At 35.8% G+C, this 17909-nt stretch overlaps 1 protein-coding gene across 1 annotated transcript; it reads left to right on the forward strand.

Moving 5' to 3' along the window:
- The first annotated feature begins 4846 nt into the window (after nt 1–4846).
- Nucleotides 4847–9918, forward strand: LOC148917617 (LEAF RUST 10 DISEASE-RESISTANCE LOCUS RECEPTOR-LIKE PROTEIN KINASE-like 2.1). The gene is made up of 2 exons (XM_089051422.1): nt 4847–5652; nt 7812–9918. Exons 1-2 carry the CDS (start codon nt 4893–4895, stop codon nt 8972–8974), a joined length of 1923 nt encoding a protein of 640 aa, XP_088907548.1. The 5' UTR covers nt 4847–4892; the 3' UTR covers nt 8975–9918.
- Nucleotides 9919–17909: the final 7991 nt, after the last annotated feature.

A 17909-nucleotide genomic window follows, 5' to 3' on the forward strand; every position in this document is an offset into this window, starting at 1 on the left:
CAGATTTCTGGTGCTATATGTCGATGACATACTTTTGGCTACGAATGACCATAATTTACTGAAGGACACCAAGAAACTACTTTCAAATAACTTTGAGATGAAGGATTTGGGAGAAGCTGCTTTTGTGTTGGGCATTGAGATTCAGAGAGACCGAGCTCGAGGTCTTCTAGGCCTATCACAGAAAACATAACATTAGCTAAAGGAGATTTAAAGGAGCATTGCCCAAGAATAAAGAAGAAGAAGATGAGATGAGGAATAAGTCATACGCTTCTCTAGTTGGAAGCATTATGTATGCACAAGTGCGTACAAGGCCAGACCTAGCCTTGTGCATTAGCAAGATGGGGAGATTTTAGTTAAATCCAGGAATGCAACATTGGATAGCTGGAAAGAAGGTTCTGAGGTACCTACAGAGAACAAAGACTTATATGTTGATTTACAGATGCACGTTTCGAGTTCAACCATGTTTTCAGAATACATAGCTTGCTATGAAGCCACTTCTCATGCAATATGGCTAAGGAATTTTATTAAAGACATTACGGTGATAGACTTGATTTCTAGACCAATACAGATGTATAATGACAACATTGCAGTTGTTTTTCACTGCATGAACAACAGGATGTTGTCTGAACTTCAGCATATTGACAGAAAGTATTTGATAGTGAGGGAGAAGGTAGCGGACAAACTAGTCAAGTTTGATCATATTAGAACTCAAGATATGATTGCAAATCCGTTCACAAAGTTTTTGCCTTCAGAAGCTTTTCTGAGACATGTTGAGAGCATGGGACTTTTCCTAGCTTTGATGCTGCAATCTAGTGGCAGTCTTATTCCCATTATGATATTTTACTAGTTTGTCTGTTTTGTTTATTTTGCTGTCTTCTGGATTGAGGGATTTGCATTTAAGGATGTTAATTTGGTTGACAGTTTTATTTAAATAAATTCTTCCATTTTGACTATTTAGTTGTTTAAACTTATTATGCAACTTTGTTTATGCATGTGAGTTTATGGTCTCTTTTGAGATACTATTGTTTTTAATAACATTGCGGATTGACTCTTGCTAAGTCGTAAAGGGGTGCTTGTACTGAAATGCATAAAGTTTCACACTAAGGGTCAGTACATATTCAGGTTCACATTGTAGGTGCTTCATGTGTTTTGAGATTGCATCGTGTGATTATAGATGACATGTTTTAATAGAGAGCAGCGCTTTTCTATAGTTCGTTTTGTTTAATCACTTTTCACGGTAGCTTGAGGGGAAGGACTTAACTGTTTAAACTCATGGCCAATAAAGATTATTAAACCTTTCAGAATATAGAAGCTTAGTGTTCTAGTGCTTGATCTAGTGGGAGAATGTTATGTTTTCCTATTTAGATCGGTGCACTAGATACCAAGTCATATCAGGTTTAATAACAGTTTAAATTAAGTTGTACCTTGAGACCCAAAACCCAATGAAATAAGGAAGGGTTTTGAGGCCTATTAAGGGGTCCTATTATATTTCCATTTATGCGTGAACCAATTAAGTGGGCTTGGAAGATAAGTTTCATCCAACCAAAATATTACATCTGTAAAATAAAACTTAAACTAGCAGGAATTTATAATTCAACACAATATTGATAGAGAAAAAACAAATATGCATAAAACAATACCTTTATCGGGACTGTTGGTAATTTTTAACAACAATATTAAAACCTAACAAGTGCGCAAATCATATGATAGTATAGTAAGCAAGCAAGGGTCGATCCCACATAGATTGTGATCTAAAGAGATTTTTATCAATGTCACACAATGCAAACTTACACAATTAAACACGAAAACAAAATAAAGATTGAAACCACAATGACTTCCACACACACGCCAACACCAAGGGGGTTTAGATTTGATTTTGTAAATAAAACAAACACGGGAAAGAAAACAAAACAAAATTTAAATTAGAGTTTAAGAGAAATTGGTTTAAAATCAATCAAGAACAATAGCTAGGATTCACTATCCACCTCCAAACAATCAATCAATCCATAAACAACAATAGATAATCAATTTCTAGCAAGCATATGATGACGACACTCACAACAAATCGTGGAATTTGACTCGAGTTGTATGATTCCCTCTTAAGTGTATGTAAAGTGTATGTCATTTACATCAATACGTATATTCTTAATTGAAATCTAGTATGACATTTACTCAAATTAACAATCAAGAATCCATTAAGATCGAATAGAATATGAGTGTCACAAAAACCCTAAAACATATCATTTGTTATTAGGAATTCAAGAATCGATTTCTCATAACTAGTTCTTAACCCAATTATTCTTTGCAAACAATATGGCAATTGACCTATGTTCTACAACAATTTAATTCCAATACTTGCTTCCAAGTTAGCTACTCAAAGAAACAAAATATCAGAATTCACATAACATAGAGAAACCGAAATCATCACGCTTGTAGAAACTGAAAATCCATTCAAACTTGTTTATAAAATTGAAATCATGTTTAGGGCTTCAAGATTAAGCCCTAACTAACAAGAAATCATTTACTCATGTTCTTGGATGAACTCAAAAATAAATACATAAGAACTGAAAATTAAAATAAGGAAGGAAAAGAAAGAACTTGTTGGCAGCTTTCCCCTCTTGTGCGGTTAATCTCCTTAGGACGTGAATTCTTTGTTGGGGGGCCTTGGCTAGCCTTTTATATCACTTATATCAGAGTTCTAAACCCTAAGATTGACTGAAAATTCGGCCAAGAAGTCTTGGTAAACAAGGAATCCAAATAGGAAACTAAGAATCACAATTCCTAGTACTCCATAAGGAAATACAGCTCAGCCCAATTGTCACACGATTTGGGGATCTTTGGCCTTCAATAAAAATCATTAAAAATATATTTTAGAAAGATAAATGTCTTATCTTTCCAACCATATACAGCATGTAATTTAGAAAATTCGGGAAGGCTTCCGTTTCTTCACATTCACGTAACATGTACGAAACTGTCCTATCTGCACGTGGGCTAAATTTACTTGTAATACTGTACCAATTGGCTTGGTAGAAAATTCTAGAAAAATCACAGATTGAACTTCAAGATGTTAGCTTTCATCTCCAATTGGCCTTGCACTAAAATTCCTCTGAAAAGTTGATTTTCCCTTAAAAACCTTCTAAGAGCGCTGAAAAGCTGAAAATTAGAAAAATAAAGTAATAAGCCCCTTTTAAATCTAATTTTCCTACAAAACCTAAGTGAAAAGAGTAGTCCGACTTTTGTCCCCTAGATCACTCCGACTTTTGTCTAAAAAAAGATGTAGTCCCTTGTACTTCAGTCTCTGACAGATTATCAATACCAATCTTTACAGAATATCAATACATATCTTTACTGATTATCAATTCCCAAGGGTAATTTTATTGTTTATAGTAACTATCTCATTTATAAATGCATAGACAATTGTCTAATAGAGGGATACGAAAGAGAGACTAATCTAATGAAGTTAGATTCATATCAGACCTTTCTCTTCTATAAAATTAAGTATTCATGGTTATAGGCTATATAGCCCTAGTAAGGCAAATTAGTTCATGACAAAAGAGAAGATAAACAAAATAATTGTTGTCATAAAACCGATTTGGCAGATGGATTTGATCTCTGATTTTCCACAGCAACACATTCGTAAGCTCCAAAAGCACCATGGCAACAACTCTCTCTCTCTCTCTCTCTCTCTCTCTCTCTTATATTTGTGGGTGTATTGAAATATGTTGGAAAAGTATATGGTATCAAGATGGTCCATAGAGAGAGCTTAGGGTGACCTTATATAGTTTAAAAAACTAAACCCTACTCTAAAAAGGTATGGAAAAACTCTCCTAAAGCAGAACAAAATCCCAAACAATTAAGGAAACAAACTTGGAAAGAATCATTCTTTGTCTTGGAAGTGCATTAGCCAACTGGCATGCATATTTTTGGGTCTTTCCATTTCCTAGAAAATTCTGCAAAAATATGAGAACTTTAGCTTGATCTCTAAGCTTTCCAAGCATATATCACACGCCACTAGAAAAAATCAGAAATTTCTTCAAATCTTCAACCTTCCACAGTAGTGCAATTTTGACGGGATTTCAATTTAGGTTGTGTTGACTTGCTAGTCTTGGGCATTTGGCTTGGTAGAAAATTATGGAACTTTGACACAATGATCCTCAATGTCTTAGATTTCTTCTCCTCCAATTGGCTTTGTGCTAAAATTCATTCGAAAAGTCGATTTTCAGTCAACCCTTCCAACAGCGCATAATAGCTGAAAATAAGAAAAGTAAGGTAATAATGCTATTTTTAATTAACTTTCCCTACAAAAACTAAATATAAGAGATATACAAATATAGGAAATAATGAACTTATCATTCACTAGAGTCTTAAATTGAAGTACTTCAATTTAGGATTATTAATTGTTGAATCTTGGGAGATAGACGCCTATAGAACTGTGAGCACAAGAGTAGGGGCGAAATTTGTCTTTAGGACATTACAATTCTTACAAGCTACAATCGTTAAAGTTGTCAGTATTTTCTATTTGTGTTTGTTAATTTACATTAATTTCATGTAAATTTATTATTGTATTTGATGATTACAATTTTATTAAAAAGTATTATTATCTTTAAATTCATATTTCCTATTTTCCTCCAACAATTTCTTCACGGTAGACAACTTGTTATTTACCTTCATGCTGCTAATGAATAGAAATTGCAAGCTTTTGTCCCATTAGAGAGCCCCACGCGGATGCTCTAATGAATATAACTCGTCAAATAAAAAGAACAGAGACGACCAAAATGCAAGCTTTTGTCACAAGTCAAGTTGTAGTTAATCAACGCGTTCTTCATCAAACCTGTATTTAATCTCTATTGGCATTTACCAGCAAGCCCACAACACTCCCACCCCCGTCCAAAATGCACCCAATCTTCCTCCTTCTCCTCTTCTTCTTCTACTCCGCGGACGCCACGACACCGTTTTCGTCTAAGGAAATACAGCCTGAGGAAACCCCTTCCGTCTGCTCCCAGACTTTCGCCTGTGGCCCGCTCCAAGGCCTCTCATACCCGTTCACCGGCGGGGCACGCCCTGCCCACTGTGGTCCACCGGAGTTCCACATCAGCTGCGTGGACGACTCGCCCGAGCTGACCATCATGTCGCTGAGGTACCGAGTTCTCGAACTCAACCCAGTTCACAAAAATCTAAGGTTAGGCCGCTCAGACCTCTGGAACTCGACATGCACAGACAAACTCGCCAACACAACTATCAAATCCGAGTTCTTCGCCTACAATGAGAACGACGACATGGAGGTGTCCATTTTCTACGGCTGTAATTCCTCTACCATTACGCCCAAGCCCGAGAATTGGTTTCACTGCAACGTCAATTTGCCTTTCAACGACTCTTATTACTTGATCGAGAAGTTCCCGATCGACCAGATTATGAGCGGTGTCAAGTGTAAGATTGAAACTACAGTGCCGATTCTCAAGACCGCGGCTGCGAAGCTCGGTGCCAACAGGTCGCTGTTTCAGGAAGCGATCATGGAAGGCTTTAATGTTAACTATACCAACCCTTATGATAAGGAATGCGCTAAATGTCCTAATTTTAAAACGGGCTGTGGGTTTGACCCCCATACGAACCGGCCCGTTTGCCTTTGTGGGGATCGGGTGTGTGACTTATCAGGTACCATATTCCACACCATACGTCCTTGAAGTTTAAATTTTTTCTTTTTTTCGTATATATATTTTTTAATACAAATAATAATCTAAATAGTAAATTGAGTTTAAACCCATAAAATTCATTTTAAATCACCTACAACCCTTTCCATTAGTTTTCTATGTAAAATACCCAATGTTTTCAAATAATACCCAATGACTAGGATCCAACTAAGCAAGTTATCTAATATAACTTAAAATCTGATTTATTGTTTTTTTTGGATTCCAAAACTACCCATATTTATAAGTTAATGTGTTATTGAGGGTGTAACTAATGATACCCGTTGAATTTGGAAATATCTCCAAATAGTTGTAATGGATGTAGGAACTAATTTAGAAACTTATTTGAAATTAAATATTAAATTCCACATTAAAGTATTAGTAATCTATTTTTGAATTAATGGTGTTTTCTTTCTATGAATTATGACTAGTAATCTATTTAAAGTATTAATAATTTAAATTCAATATTAAATTTAGGAATTAATGTTGTTTTCTTTTTATGAATTATATGACCAGTATTCTTTTTTATTATAGTTTTATCAATAATAGTGTACATTCTAATTATGTTGAAAAATAATTTGATAATCTATTTATTGTTTTGTTTTTAAAACATTTTTTTTAATGAACCTATTTTTTCTCCAAATATTGTATTTTTTTTTTCTTTATTACTTGTTTTATAAAAAATAATTTGATCATCTTTTTATTGTTTGTTTTATGAATTTTTTTTTTAAATGAGCCTATTTTTTCTCTCAAAATAATATACCTATTTTTTTTCTCTAATAATGTACCTTTTTTTTTTTTTAGTAATGCTACACTTACCACATTTTTATCCCACATTTTTATACCACATGATGTGGCATATCTATATTATATGCCACATCAATTAAATCAATGAAGTGTATTTTAATTAGTGTTTGTCCAATATAGGTCCCTACAATTTCTATTTCCTAGACATATACCCATCATTCTATAAATCTATGTGTAAAACCCAATTTCAAATTTAAATGATCAATAGGATATAAGAGGTCATAGTATTCCTATATTTTTACATCCTTGCCATTAGACTTATAAGTAATGTACCTATTTTTAATTTATAAAAATATGCATAACTTTCAATTATACAACGTACTTATTTTCTATAAATTATTGTGTACTTATTTTTAATTTATGAAAAATGTACGGAAATTTCAATTACAAAGTAATTGACCTATTTTTGTTTATTTTTTTTGGTAAATAATATACCTTATATTTTTATACATATATTTATATTTATATTTTTCATATGTACATTATTGGATATGTAATTTACATATTTGTTTAATTTTCAATTTTAAGGGTCATATGTTAGAGGGAATGGCAACCAAAAGAAATAGGGTGATTGATATGCTATTAATAGGGAGTTTTAATTACAATTATGGCAGTTCATGAAATGCTTGGAATAAATTATAAATAAAATATGAATTATAGTGGCAAGGATGTAAAAACATAGGAATACTATGACCTCTTATATCCCACTGATCATTTAAATTTGAAATTGGATTTTACACATAGATTTATAGAATGATGGATATATGTCTAGGAAATATAAATTGTAGGGACCTATATTTGACAAGCCCTGAATTTTTTCACACACGCCATTAAATTACAAAGAAAGTTCAAACCGAAGACTACTAGTGACAATTAACTAGGAATTGTTGACTTCATATTTTTATTTCTTGTTTCACAGGTGGGATTTAGAAAGATAGCAACAGTAAGCCGTCGTGAATTAGGAATTTCTGGAAATTTTTGCGTAGTGTTTTGACAATCCAGTATCCAAAACTTTCTCGTCTTTTAGTTTTGCGAACCTATACTTTGCTTTCCTGCTATGAAATACCACAGTCAAATTAAAACGACAGGATTCTTATTGATTTTAAATTGATTAATGAATATTTTAATAAGTTTACAGAGAGAAAAAAAAAAAAAAGCCATGTTCTAAAATTGTGAACATTTGGCAACAAAGTGACTAGATTTAGTGAAATTAGCAACATGTAAGTACAAAATGTCTGTTGGCATGGTCTTTTTTCAATCAATGGATTATACATATATTCATTTATTGATTTACATTTCTCTATCTTGTGATTGTTTCAGGAGAAGGCATTGGGGTTGCTGCTCTGTTGATTATCATAATCCTTTTTTTTACTATATGCATATCAAGGAAAAGAATAATGGCCTTCCTCAAGAGAGATGAGAGGGATGAGTTTGATGTTGAGGCATTTATAAGGAACTATGGATCGCTTACTCCAAAGCGGTATACCTATGAAAATGTCATGAAAATGACAGACTCTTTCAGAGACAAAATAGGTAAAGGTGGATATGGAACTGTGTACAAAGGCAGGCTACCTGATGGGCTTCTGGTGGCGGTCAAAGTCCTAAGTGAGTCCAAGGGTAATGGAGGAGAAGATTTTATTAATGAAGTTGCTAGCATTGGTAGAACCTCCCATGTCAACATAGTCACTCTTTCTGGATTCTGTTATGAGGGGGACAAACGAGCTTTGATTTATGAATACATGCCTAATGGATCTCTGGATAATTTCATACATAAGCATGGGTCTGGAATGGCAAATTTTCGCTTAGAATGGAAAACACTATCTGAAATTGCAGTTGGTATTGCGCGAGGACTAGAATACCTACACCGTGGATGTAACACAAGAATTTTGCATTTTGACATCAAGCCACAGAACATTCTTTTGGACAAATATTTTTGCCCGAAAGTTGCTGATTTTGGCCTAGCCAAACTATGCAAAACGAAGGACAGTATTGTATCGATGATGGGTACAAGAGGAACTGCAGGATACATTGCACCAGAAGTGTTTAGTCGGAACTTTGGAGGAGTATCTCACAAATCTGATGTTTACAGCTACGGGATGTTGGTTCTTGAAATGGTTGGAGCAAAAAAGAATTTGGATTCGGGAGTGTCTCATACGAGTGAAATGTTTCCACATTATGTTTATAAAGATCTAGAGCTAGATAAGGATGAAAATACATTTGGGGATCCGGATATATCTGAGGAGGAAAAAGAAATAGCAAGAAAGATGATATTAGTAAGTCTCTGGTGCATTCAAACCATTCCTTCTGATAGGCCATCAATGAGGAAAGTTGTAGAGATGTTGGAAGGACCCCTTCATTCCTTGCAAATTGCACCAAAGCCTTTGTTGTTTTCTCCTACAATAGCTGCAGAAGACACTATGACCACATCCCAACCATCTGCAATGGATTCTGTGACCACATACCAACCATCTGAAATGGACTAAGGCAATTAGTTTCATTAGAAGATCTTTTGTAATTAGGAACTGCCAGTTGAATTGAAAGAAAGTTGGCTTGGTGAAAATGAAACCGTTTTTTATTAACCGAAAACTCAGAATGAAAGCTGTTCTCATTAATTCTACTGTTTTTGTATAATAGAAAAAGTAGATTATGAAATATTATTAGAAACTTTGTTTGCAGCCACTCTACTCTTCGAGTGAAGTGTGTTGATGCTCTTTTTCCGAAGAGGGTCAACTTAGAGAAAAGGGGTTTGTCTTCAACAGTGGAGAAGGTGAAGACCTTCTGTAAGGTTTGAGCCTGTTGAAGACAAAGTAGGAGAAGCAATCGTTAATTTTCGGACACCGGTGTGGTGACAACCGAAGGCTCTCCGATGCTAAAGTTAGCTAAGAGTAGTAACTTTAGTAGAGTTATGTAACAGTAAAAGGTAAGAAAGTAGTTACCCTTTTTACTAGAGTACTGTTCCCTATTTATAGGGAAGTGAAAGTGGGAGGTTTGTGTAGAATTTTGATATGGGACTTTGTGCAAGTCGCCGTGGTGGTGACACGTGTCATGGAGATTAGGTTCGGCAGTTTGTGAGCTTCGCAATGGGAGCTTCGCAGATGTCCGCACCTTGAATGGTGTCTTCCTTCGGCAGGGAAGAAGGCGTGTCTGCCTTGGTGCTAGTCGCTTTGATGCTGGATATGTTCGGTTGATTATGGTGTAAACAAAATGTATCCATCCCATTCTCACGGATAAGCTCAAGCCTATGACGCAACAGATTGGAATCCTCTCTGTGTTTCAGCAACTTTGTATCTTTTCTAATTTTGAAAGCAGGAGTACCACCACAAGCTAGTTGGTCGAAAAAAATATATTCAAAAGATCCACCATTGAAATCTTGGCAGAACCATGTATCTATCAAAATGTGAAAGTCTTGTGTCCCATTCGTTGAATATTTCAAAGGCCTACAACTGAAAACCAAATATGCATCCCCTACTGCTTCCATGTCGCTTTTTCTATTTTTAAATCTGTATTGGTTTCTCTCACCCTGAGCCTTCCCAACAAATATGCATCCCCTACTGCTTCAATTGTTGTTTCCTTTGCTTTTGATCACTTCCTTTCTTTCGGTCAAAGTTGAGTTAAGTCTAGGCCAGGACAATGAACAATACGCAAACTGCGGTGAAGATATTAATCATGCGGTGGCGTTGGAGGCATCGGGTACCCCTTCGGGAGTAAACCGGGCTAATTACTGTGGTCCGCCAGGGTTGGAGGTCAAATGCTTTGACAATACCCCCATGATCAACATGTCAAATATCAACTACAGAATTCTTAAAATGAACTCTATTGCTTCGTCTGTTACAGTTGCTAGGCAGGACTATTGGGAAACTATCTGTCCTCTTACTTATGTCAACACCAACATCAACTTCTCGCTATTTAGTTATACTTCTGAGGTTACAAACCTGACCTTCTACTACGGGTGCAATACAAGTGTCCCAGGGCTTACTTCTAGTTCCCAAGTTTGCAGTACGAACAATGGTAACATCACTGTTTCGTATGCCACACAAAGTCCCCCAAGTGATCCAGTTGCTAATGGCGCCTGTAAAAATGGGGTCATTGTTCCGGTTTTTAGAACAGCTGTTGTGGCTCTAGAGGCCAATCGAATGACTCTTGGCGAAGCAGTAGATGGGGGATCTGAATTGGACTTGGAGATTGATGATGATCAATGTAACCGTTGTGTGGAATCAGGAGGGAAGTGTGGGCTTAACACTACTAATGGTGGATTCAGTTGCTTTTGCCATGATCAGGCCCATGCAACCATATGTAATACAACTTCACTCGGACGACAAGGTATGCCTGCCCTTTGTCATTTTCTTATAAATTACGGATTATGAGTATGGTAAGATGTTAGAAGATTTTGAAGTCATTGAATTCCAGGATTGGTGGTATCCACGCTTTTTATAAAAAAAAAATTATTATTACATCCTAGCTAGCTACCTTGGTTTGTGATTAGGCTGCTCTGCCAAAACCGGGGTCGGGAATTGGGAATTCTGTGCTATATTGTCCACGTGAAAGTAGGAAGAGTCCATGGTAGTTAGGGCCAACGATCTGGAGAAACATAAAATAAAAAGGAGATTCACTATTATACCCAATATAAAAGTCCAAATTATAAAAATATCCCATATGAAATGGACTTTAGAAAAGCTCATTTACAATATAACAAAAAGGCTTTTTAACTTCTTATAAATTACAAAACTGCCATTAATTTCTTAAAACAAGCTCAACCCCCAAACCTCATAAAAAACCAAAAATACTCAATATGGTATCAAAGCAATTTTATAATCAAACTTAAATTCAATAGGATCAGTTGTCATTTTTTGGGTTTATTTATAAAAATTCCTGGAAAAAAAAAACACGTGCATTTTGTGTAAAGACGCGTTTTAGTGGTCACCAAAACTTTCATTGACTGGCACTTTTATCAAACAACATAAAAGTCTTACACTGAAGTAGGGGTGGTTGTGGTTCGGTAACCACGAATTTTAACTGACCGACTATTTGCTGTATGGTGATTTTTGAAATTAAACCGACCGCTTTTTGCAGAAACCGCAAAAAGCGATCGGTTACCGTGAATTAGCGGTTTAAAACCGTAAGTTCTTTTTGTGTCATAAAAATCAAATCTTCCACATTTTAGGCCTAATTTTGATGCTTCTTTTGAAGCCTTTTGAGTTCAAGCATACTTTAATTCAAAAATATAAATTCATAACCTCAACTTCTCAAGCATATATAAATTCACAATCTCCTCAACTTCTCAAGCATTCACAACCTAAAGAAAATTAAAGTTATAATTCCAAGTATTCCAACTAAAGTTAAACGTCTCAAACATTCACAAGCTCAACTTCTCAAGCATTCCAATTTCAAATCCTTTAAAGTTACAAACCAAAAGGAAAATGCAATGCAAAATGAATTAAAATTACAACCCAAAGGAAAAATCCAATTCAAAGTTAATTAAAGTTACAAACTAAAAGGAAAATGCAATGTACCAATGTTACAAACTCAAGTGTTGGTGGTGGTGAGTGGATTTAAATGACCCCGTTGTGCTGTTTGAGCACCAATGCTATCTACAAAATGCAAATTTTTTATAAAAAAAATATATAGTCTCGGTTTATGTAACGTAAGTTTTGAAAATCAAATCAGAATCAAGCAACCGCAAATGCGGTTCGTTTCCAGCGATTGCGGTTCCATTGTAGTAAATTATCGGTTGGTTTTTGCAATTTTTCGGTCTAAAATGTCACCCCTACACTGAAGTATTAAACGGAAAAAAAAAAATTTGAAATATTGTCAAATATTGGTGTTTACTCCCAAGTGTTATTGTGGGCTTCGACAATCAGTCATGTGATCCAAGACAAATAGGCCCAAACTGAGCTTCAATGATCTCGGAGTACGGTTATAAGCGTGCCACTATTGGTATCTGGTGTCTTAAGAAATCTTAACTTCTAATGAACCTATTGTACTCGTAATGAGGAACTTGCTTGAATTAGTTCTTTTATATGCCTTGATTGATAAGGACTTCAATATTGCACTTGTGCAATTCGAAAACTAAACAAATAGACTAGTACAAGAGCGATCGGATTGAAATTGTAATTGATACTACTAATGAAACTATGTCCGAATGGACATTACGAAAAGTCTTATATTGACTAGCTGTTATAGAAAGTAGCTACGCATCAATCTTTGATGAAATTAAGCATAGAAAATATAACGTTAGAATGATGAAAAGTTAGTGAAAAATCTAGCAGCTTGAGCAAGGTTTAGTCAAGTTTTGGGCGTAATTTATGCGGAGCACTCAAAACCTATGTGATTTTGGAGACCCCTTTTATGATTTAGCCTTATACCTACGTGACCACTATTGACTTCTTTGATGGTTGAAAATGGTTTGCCCCTAGGTGAATAAGTTTTAAATTTTGTTTTATTAAAGGTCAATGAGTAAGCCCCTGGATGCATGATTAATGTGAGTTACATTTACGTTTTTACCCCACTATATAAACCCCCACCCCCATCGTCACCCATTGCTGCCACCTATTCCCGCCACCCACTGATGACACTCAGTGGCGGATCCACGCTGGGACAACAGGACGACCCTTGAAGGTTGGAAAATGGCCAAGGACTCTATTGAAGCCCTTGACAGCTGTTGGAAGCCCCCTTGGATGCATGCCAACCGCTCGATGAAAGTCCTGTGAGAGGAGGCAAAGGTTGTTGCGCCACAAGACGCTGAGAATAATTTTTTAACTGCCTTGCCAAACGACGCTGCTTGGCAAAGGCTCACCAATTTTTTTAATGACTGGCCTCAAAACGACGCTGCTTTGGGCCGCTTAAAAAAAAAAAAAGAGAACAAACCAGCCTTGCGAATCTGCACAGCAGCCCCAAACCCTTCATTTCCAATTTCACACTTCCTCTCCCCACCCTCTCAAACCCTAACCTCTCCCCCAACCTCCCAACCTCCAACAACCTCCATCATCAACTCTTCGCTGGGCCACTAATCACCGCCGTCCTCCTCCCTCCGCCCTTCAACTACAAGTAAGCTTGGCAATGAAATTTATGGATATGTTGATAATATATATTGTTGTTGATATTGATTTTTTTTTTTATGTAATGAAATTTATGTATATGAATCATATTGATTGATTGAATTTATGTTTTATTGAGTTAATGCTTGAAATTTATGGATATGAATAATATTGATATTTTTTGTATGTAATGAAATTTATGGATATGATATGAATCATAGTGATAATCATATTAATGTAGATTGATTGAGTTTATGCTTGATTGAAAATGTGAATTGATTGAGTATATTGAATATTAATTGATATTTGATATAATAATTTAGTATATTGAATATTGATTGATATGGGTTTAGAGAGTATATTGAATTTTGAGAGTGGGTTATTGACATTTTCATATTCATATGATAATTTGGGTAAAAATTAATGATTGATTGAATTAATTGATTTGTAGATTTATGGAACGATTCTTTAAAAGAAAATTGTCTACGGATAGTCCTTCTCCGTCTAATCCGGATAGTTCAAATGCAAGACCAGTTGAAGTAGATGAGATCTTAGCTAATCTTCAGGCAGACCCTGGACTAAGAACTCGAATGGCGGATTATAATCCTAATATTCGGGATGAGATCTGAAGAGCATATCTACAAAAGGGACCTTGTCAACCTAGAAGTTATAAATTCCCACAAACTAATCAATCAGGAATTAATAGACGCTTCATTGCTAATTGGTTTGATGATCATGATTGGTTGGAATATAGTATTGCTAAAGATGCTGCGTTTTGTCTTCATTGTTATATCTTCAAATCAAATTTTGATCAAGTGGGTGGTGATGCATTCACTGGGGTAGGCTTTAATAATTGGAAGAAGGTGAAAGAAAGATTTAACCTTCATGTTGGACCGGTTGGTAGTGTTCACAACCAAGCTAGAGAAGTTGCTTACAATTTGATGCATCAAACTACACACATTGAAACAATTGTCATCAAGCAAACAAGCCAAGCTTGCAGGGCTTATCGCACTTGCTTGAATGCATCACTTAAGTGCACTAGGTATTTGTTGCGACAAGGTCTTTCTTTTTGTGGTCATGATGATAGTGCACAATCAAGTAATAGAGGGAATTATTTAGAGCTCTTGCAATTTCTTGCAGATCATGATGAAAAAGTTAAGGCCGTTGTGTTGGAAAATGCTCCAGGAAATTTGAAGTTAATAGCTTCTTCAATTCAAAAAGATCTTATCAATTCTTGTGCTAAAGAAACCATTGGTCTTATCTTGAGTGATGTAAAAGATAGATATTTTCCAATAATGGTGGATGAAGCACGGGATGTTTCAATAAAGGAGCAAATGGATGTGAATGACAAAGGACAAATCATTGAAAGGTTTGTGGGGGTTCAACATGTGACCGACACTACTTCAAGTGCACTAAAGGAAGCCATTGATGAATTCTTTTCTTCCGCGAATTTGAGCTTTTCCAAGTTACGAGGACAAGGTTATGATGGAGCTAGTAATATGAGAGGTGAGTTCAATGGTCTTAAGACAAATATTTTGAGAGAACAACCTTGTGCATTTAATGTTCATTGTTTTGCTCATCAATTTCAACTAGCTCTTGTTGCGGTAGCAAAGAAAAACATTGATGTCAACTCTTTTTTCACAACGGCTAATAGTTTGGTTAATGTTGTTGGAGCATCTTGTAAGCGTCGGGATGCATTTAGAGCACAATACCAAGAAGAGCTTGTGAGAGCTTTTGAAGAAGATTGTCTGATAATGGGGCGGGGCTTAAATCAAGAAACTACTCTCAAACGTGCCGGCGATACACGATGGAACTCACATTATGGTACGTTGATTAGTATCATTTCTATGTTCCCATCTGTGGTGAATGTGCTTCAAATGATTGTTTATGATAATCCTAATGATAGCTCGGGTGAAGCCTATAAGTTATGGGGAGAAATACAATCTTTTGAGTTTGTGTTTCACTTATTTTTAATGAAAGCTATATTGGAAATAACAAACACTTTGTCTCTAGCATTGCAAAAGAAAGATCAAGACATTGTAAGTGCAATGAGTTTAGTGACAACATACAAGGAAAACCTGAAGTTCATGAGGGATAATGAGTTTGAAGAATTGGTTGAGCAAGCATCTTTGTTTTGTTACAAACATGATATTATAGTTCCTACCATGGATGAGGAATATGTAATTCCAGGGAGGTCACGGCGTAATGCTCCAATGAAGACAAATTATCATCGTTATCGTGTGGAGATCTTTATTCATGTAATTGATGGACAACTTGCGGAACTAAATGATCACTTCAACGAGGTAAGTACTGAGTTACTTACTTGTTCGGCATGCTTGAGTCCAAAAAATAACTTTGTAGCTTTTGACAAACGAAAGCTAGTTCGTCTTGCTCAATTTTATCCTTATGATTTTTCGGATAGAGACTTATTGATGCTTGAAAATCAACTTGGTGTTTATGTTCATCATATGTGTTCGAGTATTGATTTTTCTCAATTGGAATGGATTAGTAGTCTTGCGGAAAAATTGGTGGAGAAAGGAATGCATGAAATATTTCCTTATGTGTATTTGCTTCTTACATTGGCTTTGGTTTTACCGGTTGCAACTGCTTCAGTGGAGAGGGCATTTTCCGCCATGAATATTATTAAAAATCCACTTCGCAACAGAATGGGAGATCAATGGTTGAATGATAGCTTGATTGTTTACATTGAGAGAGATGTTTTTGCTTGTATTGATAACGAAACTATAATGCAACGTTTTCAGAATATGAAAACTCGTCGTGGACAATTGTAACTTGTATTATTGGTTTTGTTATGAATTATGAATGGAAGTACTATCTTTCTATCTTTTTAGCATTATTTTCTTTGTAGAAAAATTTCAGAACTTTTACACTAAGCCCCCTTGGCCACATAATCCTGGATCCGCCACTGATGACACTTAACCACTCATGCTATGCCTTACTTTGTACTTATGCTTAGTTTTTCTAGTCTTTAAATTACACAAATGATCATTTTCTATTATCAAATTAAGAACTCTTATGATTTAACCTTTCTTCTGTGCAGGTTCACGGAAACAATTGGCCGTAGGTGAGTATATGTGATAAATAGAAAATACCAGAAGTTTCGATCTTTGTTTTCTTTCACAAATCACTGAAATGCATATAACTTGAACAATTTTTCCATATATAGGCATTGCGGTTGCTGTTCCGTCGATCATCATAATCATTTTTTTTTACCATATGCATAACAAGGAAAAGAATATTGGCCTTCTTCAAGAAAGATAAAAGTTTGAATTTGATGTTGAGGCACTTATTAGGAACTATGGATCGTTTACTCCAAAGAGGTATAGTAGTTATGCAAATGTCAAGAAAATGACAAACTCGTTCAAAGATAAAATAGGTAAAGGTGGATATGGAACCGTGTACAACGGCAGGCTACCTGATGGCCTTCTCGTGGCGGTAAAAGTCCTAAGCGAGTCGAAGGGTAACGGGGAAGAATTTATTAATGATGTTGCTAGCATTGGTAGAACTTCCCACGTCAACATAGTCACTCTTTCTGGATTCTGTTATGAGAGGGACAAAAGGGCTTTGATTTAAGAGTTCATGCCTAACGGATCTCTGGATAATTTCATACATAAGCACAGTTCTGAACTGGCAAATTGTCGCTTAGAATGGAAAACACTGTCTGAAATTGCAGTTTGCATTGCACGAGGACTAGAATACTTACACCATGGATGTAACACGAGAATTCTGCATTTTGACATAAAGCCACAGAACATCTGATTTTGGCCTGGCCAAATTATGCAAAACGAAGGAGAGTATTGTGTCGATGTTAGGCACAAGAGGAACTGCAGGATACATAGCACCAGAAGTGTTTAGTCGGAACTTTGGAGGCGTCTCTCACAAATCTGATGTTTACAGCTACGGGATGTTGGTTCTTGAAATGGTTGGAGCAAGAAAGAACTTGGATTCAGGAGTGTCTGATACGAGTGAAATGTTTCCACATTGTGTTTATAAAGATCTAGAGCTAGATAAGGATGATATTGTTTTTGGCGCTATATCTGAGGAGGAAAAAGAAGTAGCAAGAAAGATGGTATTAGTAAGTCTGTGGTGCATTCAGACCAATCCTTCTGATCGGCCATCAATGACCCAAGTTGTTGAGATGTTGGAAGGACCCCTTCATTCCTTGCAAATCACACCGAAGCCTTTCTTGTTTTCTCCTACAATAGCTGCAGAAGACTCTGTGACCACATCCCAACCATCTGAAACACAATAAAAGGCAATTAGCTTCGTCAGCAGATCTTCATTAATTAGGAAATTCCAGCTGATTTGTAAGAAATTTGGCTTGGGAAAATGAAACAGCTTTCATTACCCGAAATGAGAATGT

This window comes from Prunus mume, linkage group LG4 (assembly GCF_029339155.1).
Source record: "Prunus mume cultivar Tortuosa linkage group LG4, ASM2933915v1, whole genome shotgun sequence".
NCBI lineage: Eukaryota > Viridiplantae > Streptophyta > Magnoliopsida > Rosales > Rosaceae > Prunus > Prunus mume.

What these genes read in the sequence shown, in the direction of transcription:
- LOC148917617 (XM_089051422.1), top strand. Translation starts at nt 4,893, where the DNA reads ATGCACCCAATCTTCCTCCTTCTCCTCTTCTTCTTCTACTCCGCGGAC. An exon ending in TCGGGTGTGTGACTTATCAG is followed by an intron (nt 5,653 to 7,811) that starts GTACCATATTCC and finishes TGATTGTTTCAG; the next exon opens with GAGAAGGCATTGGGGTTGCT.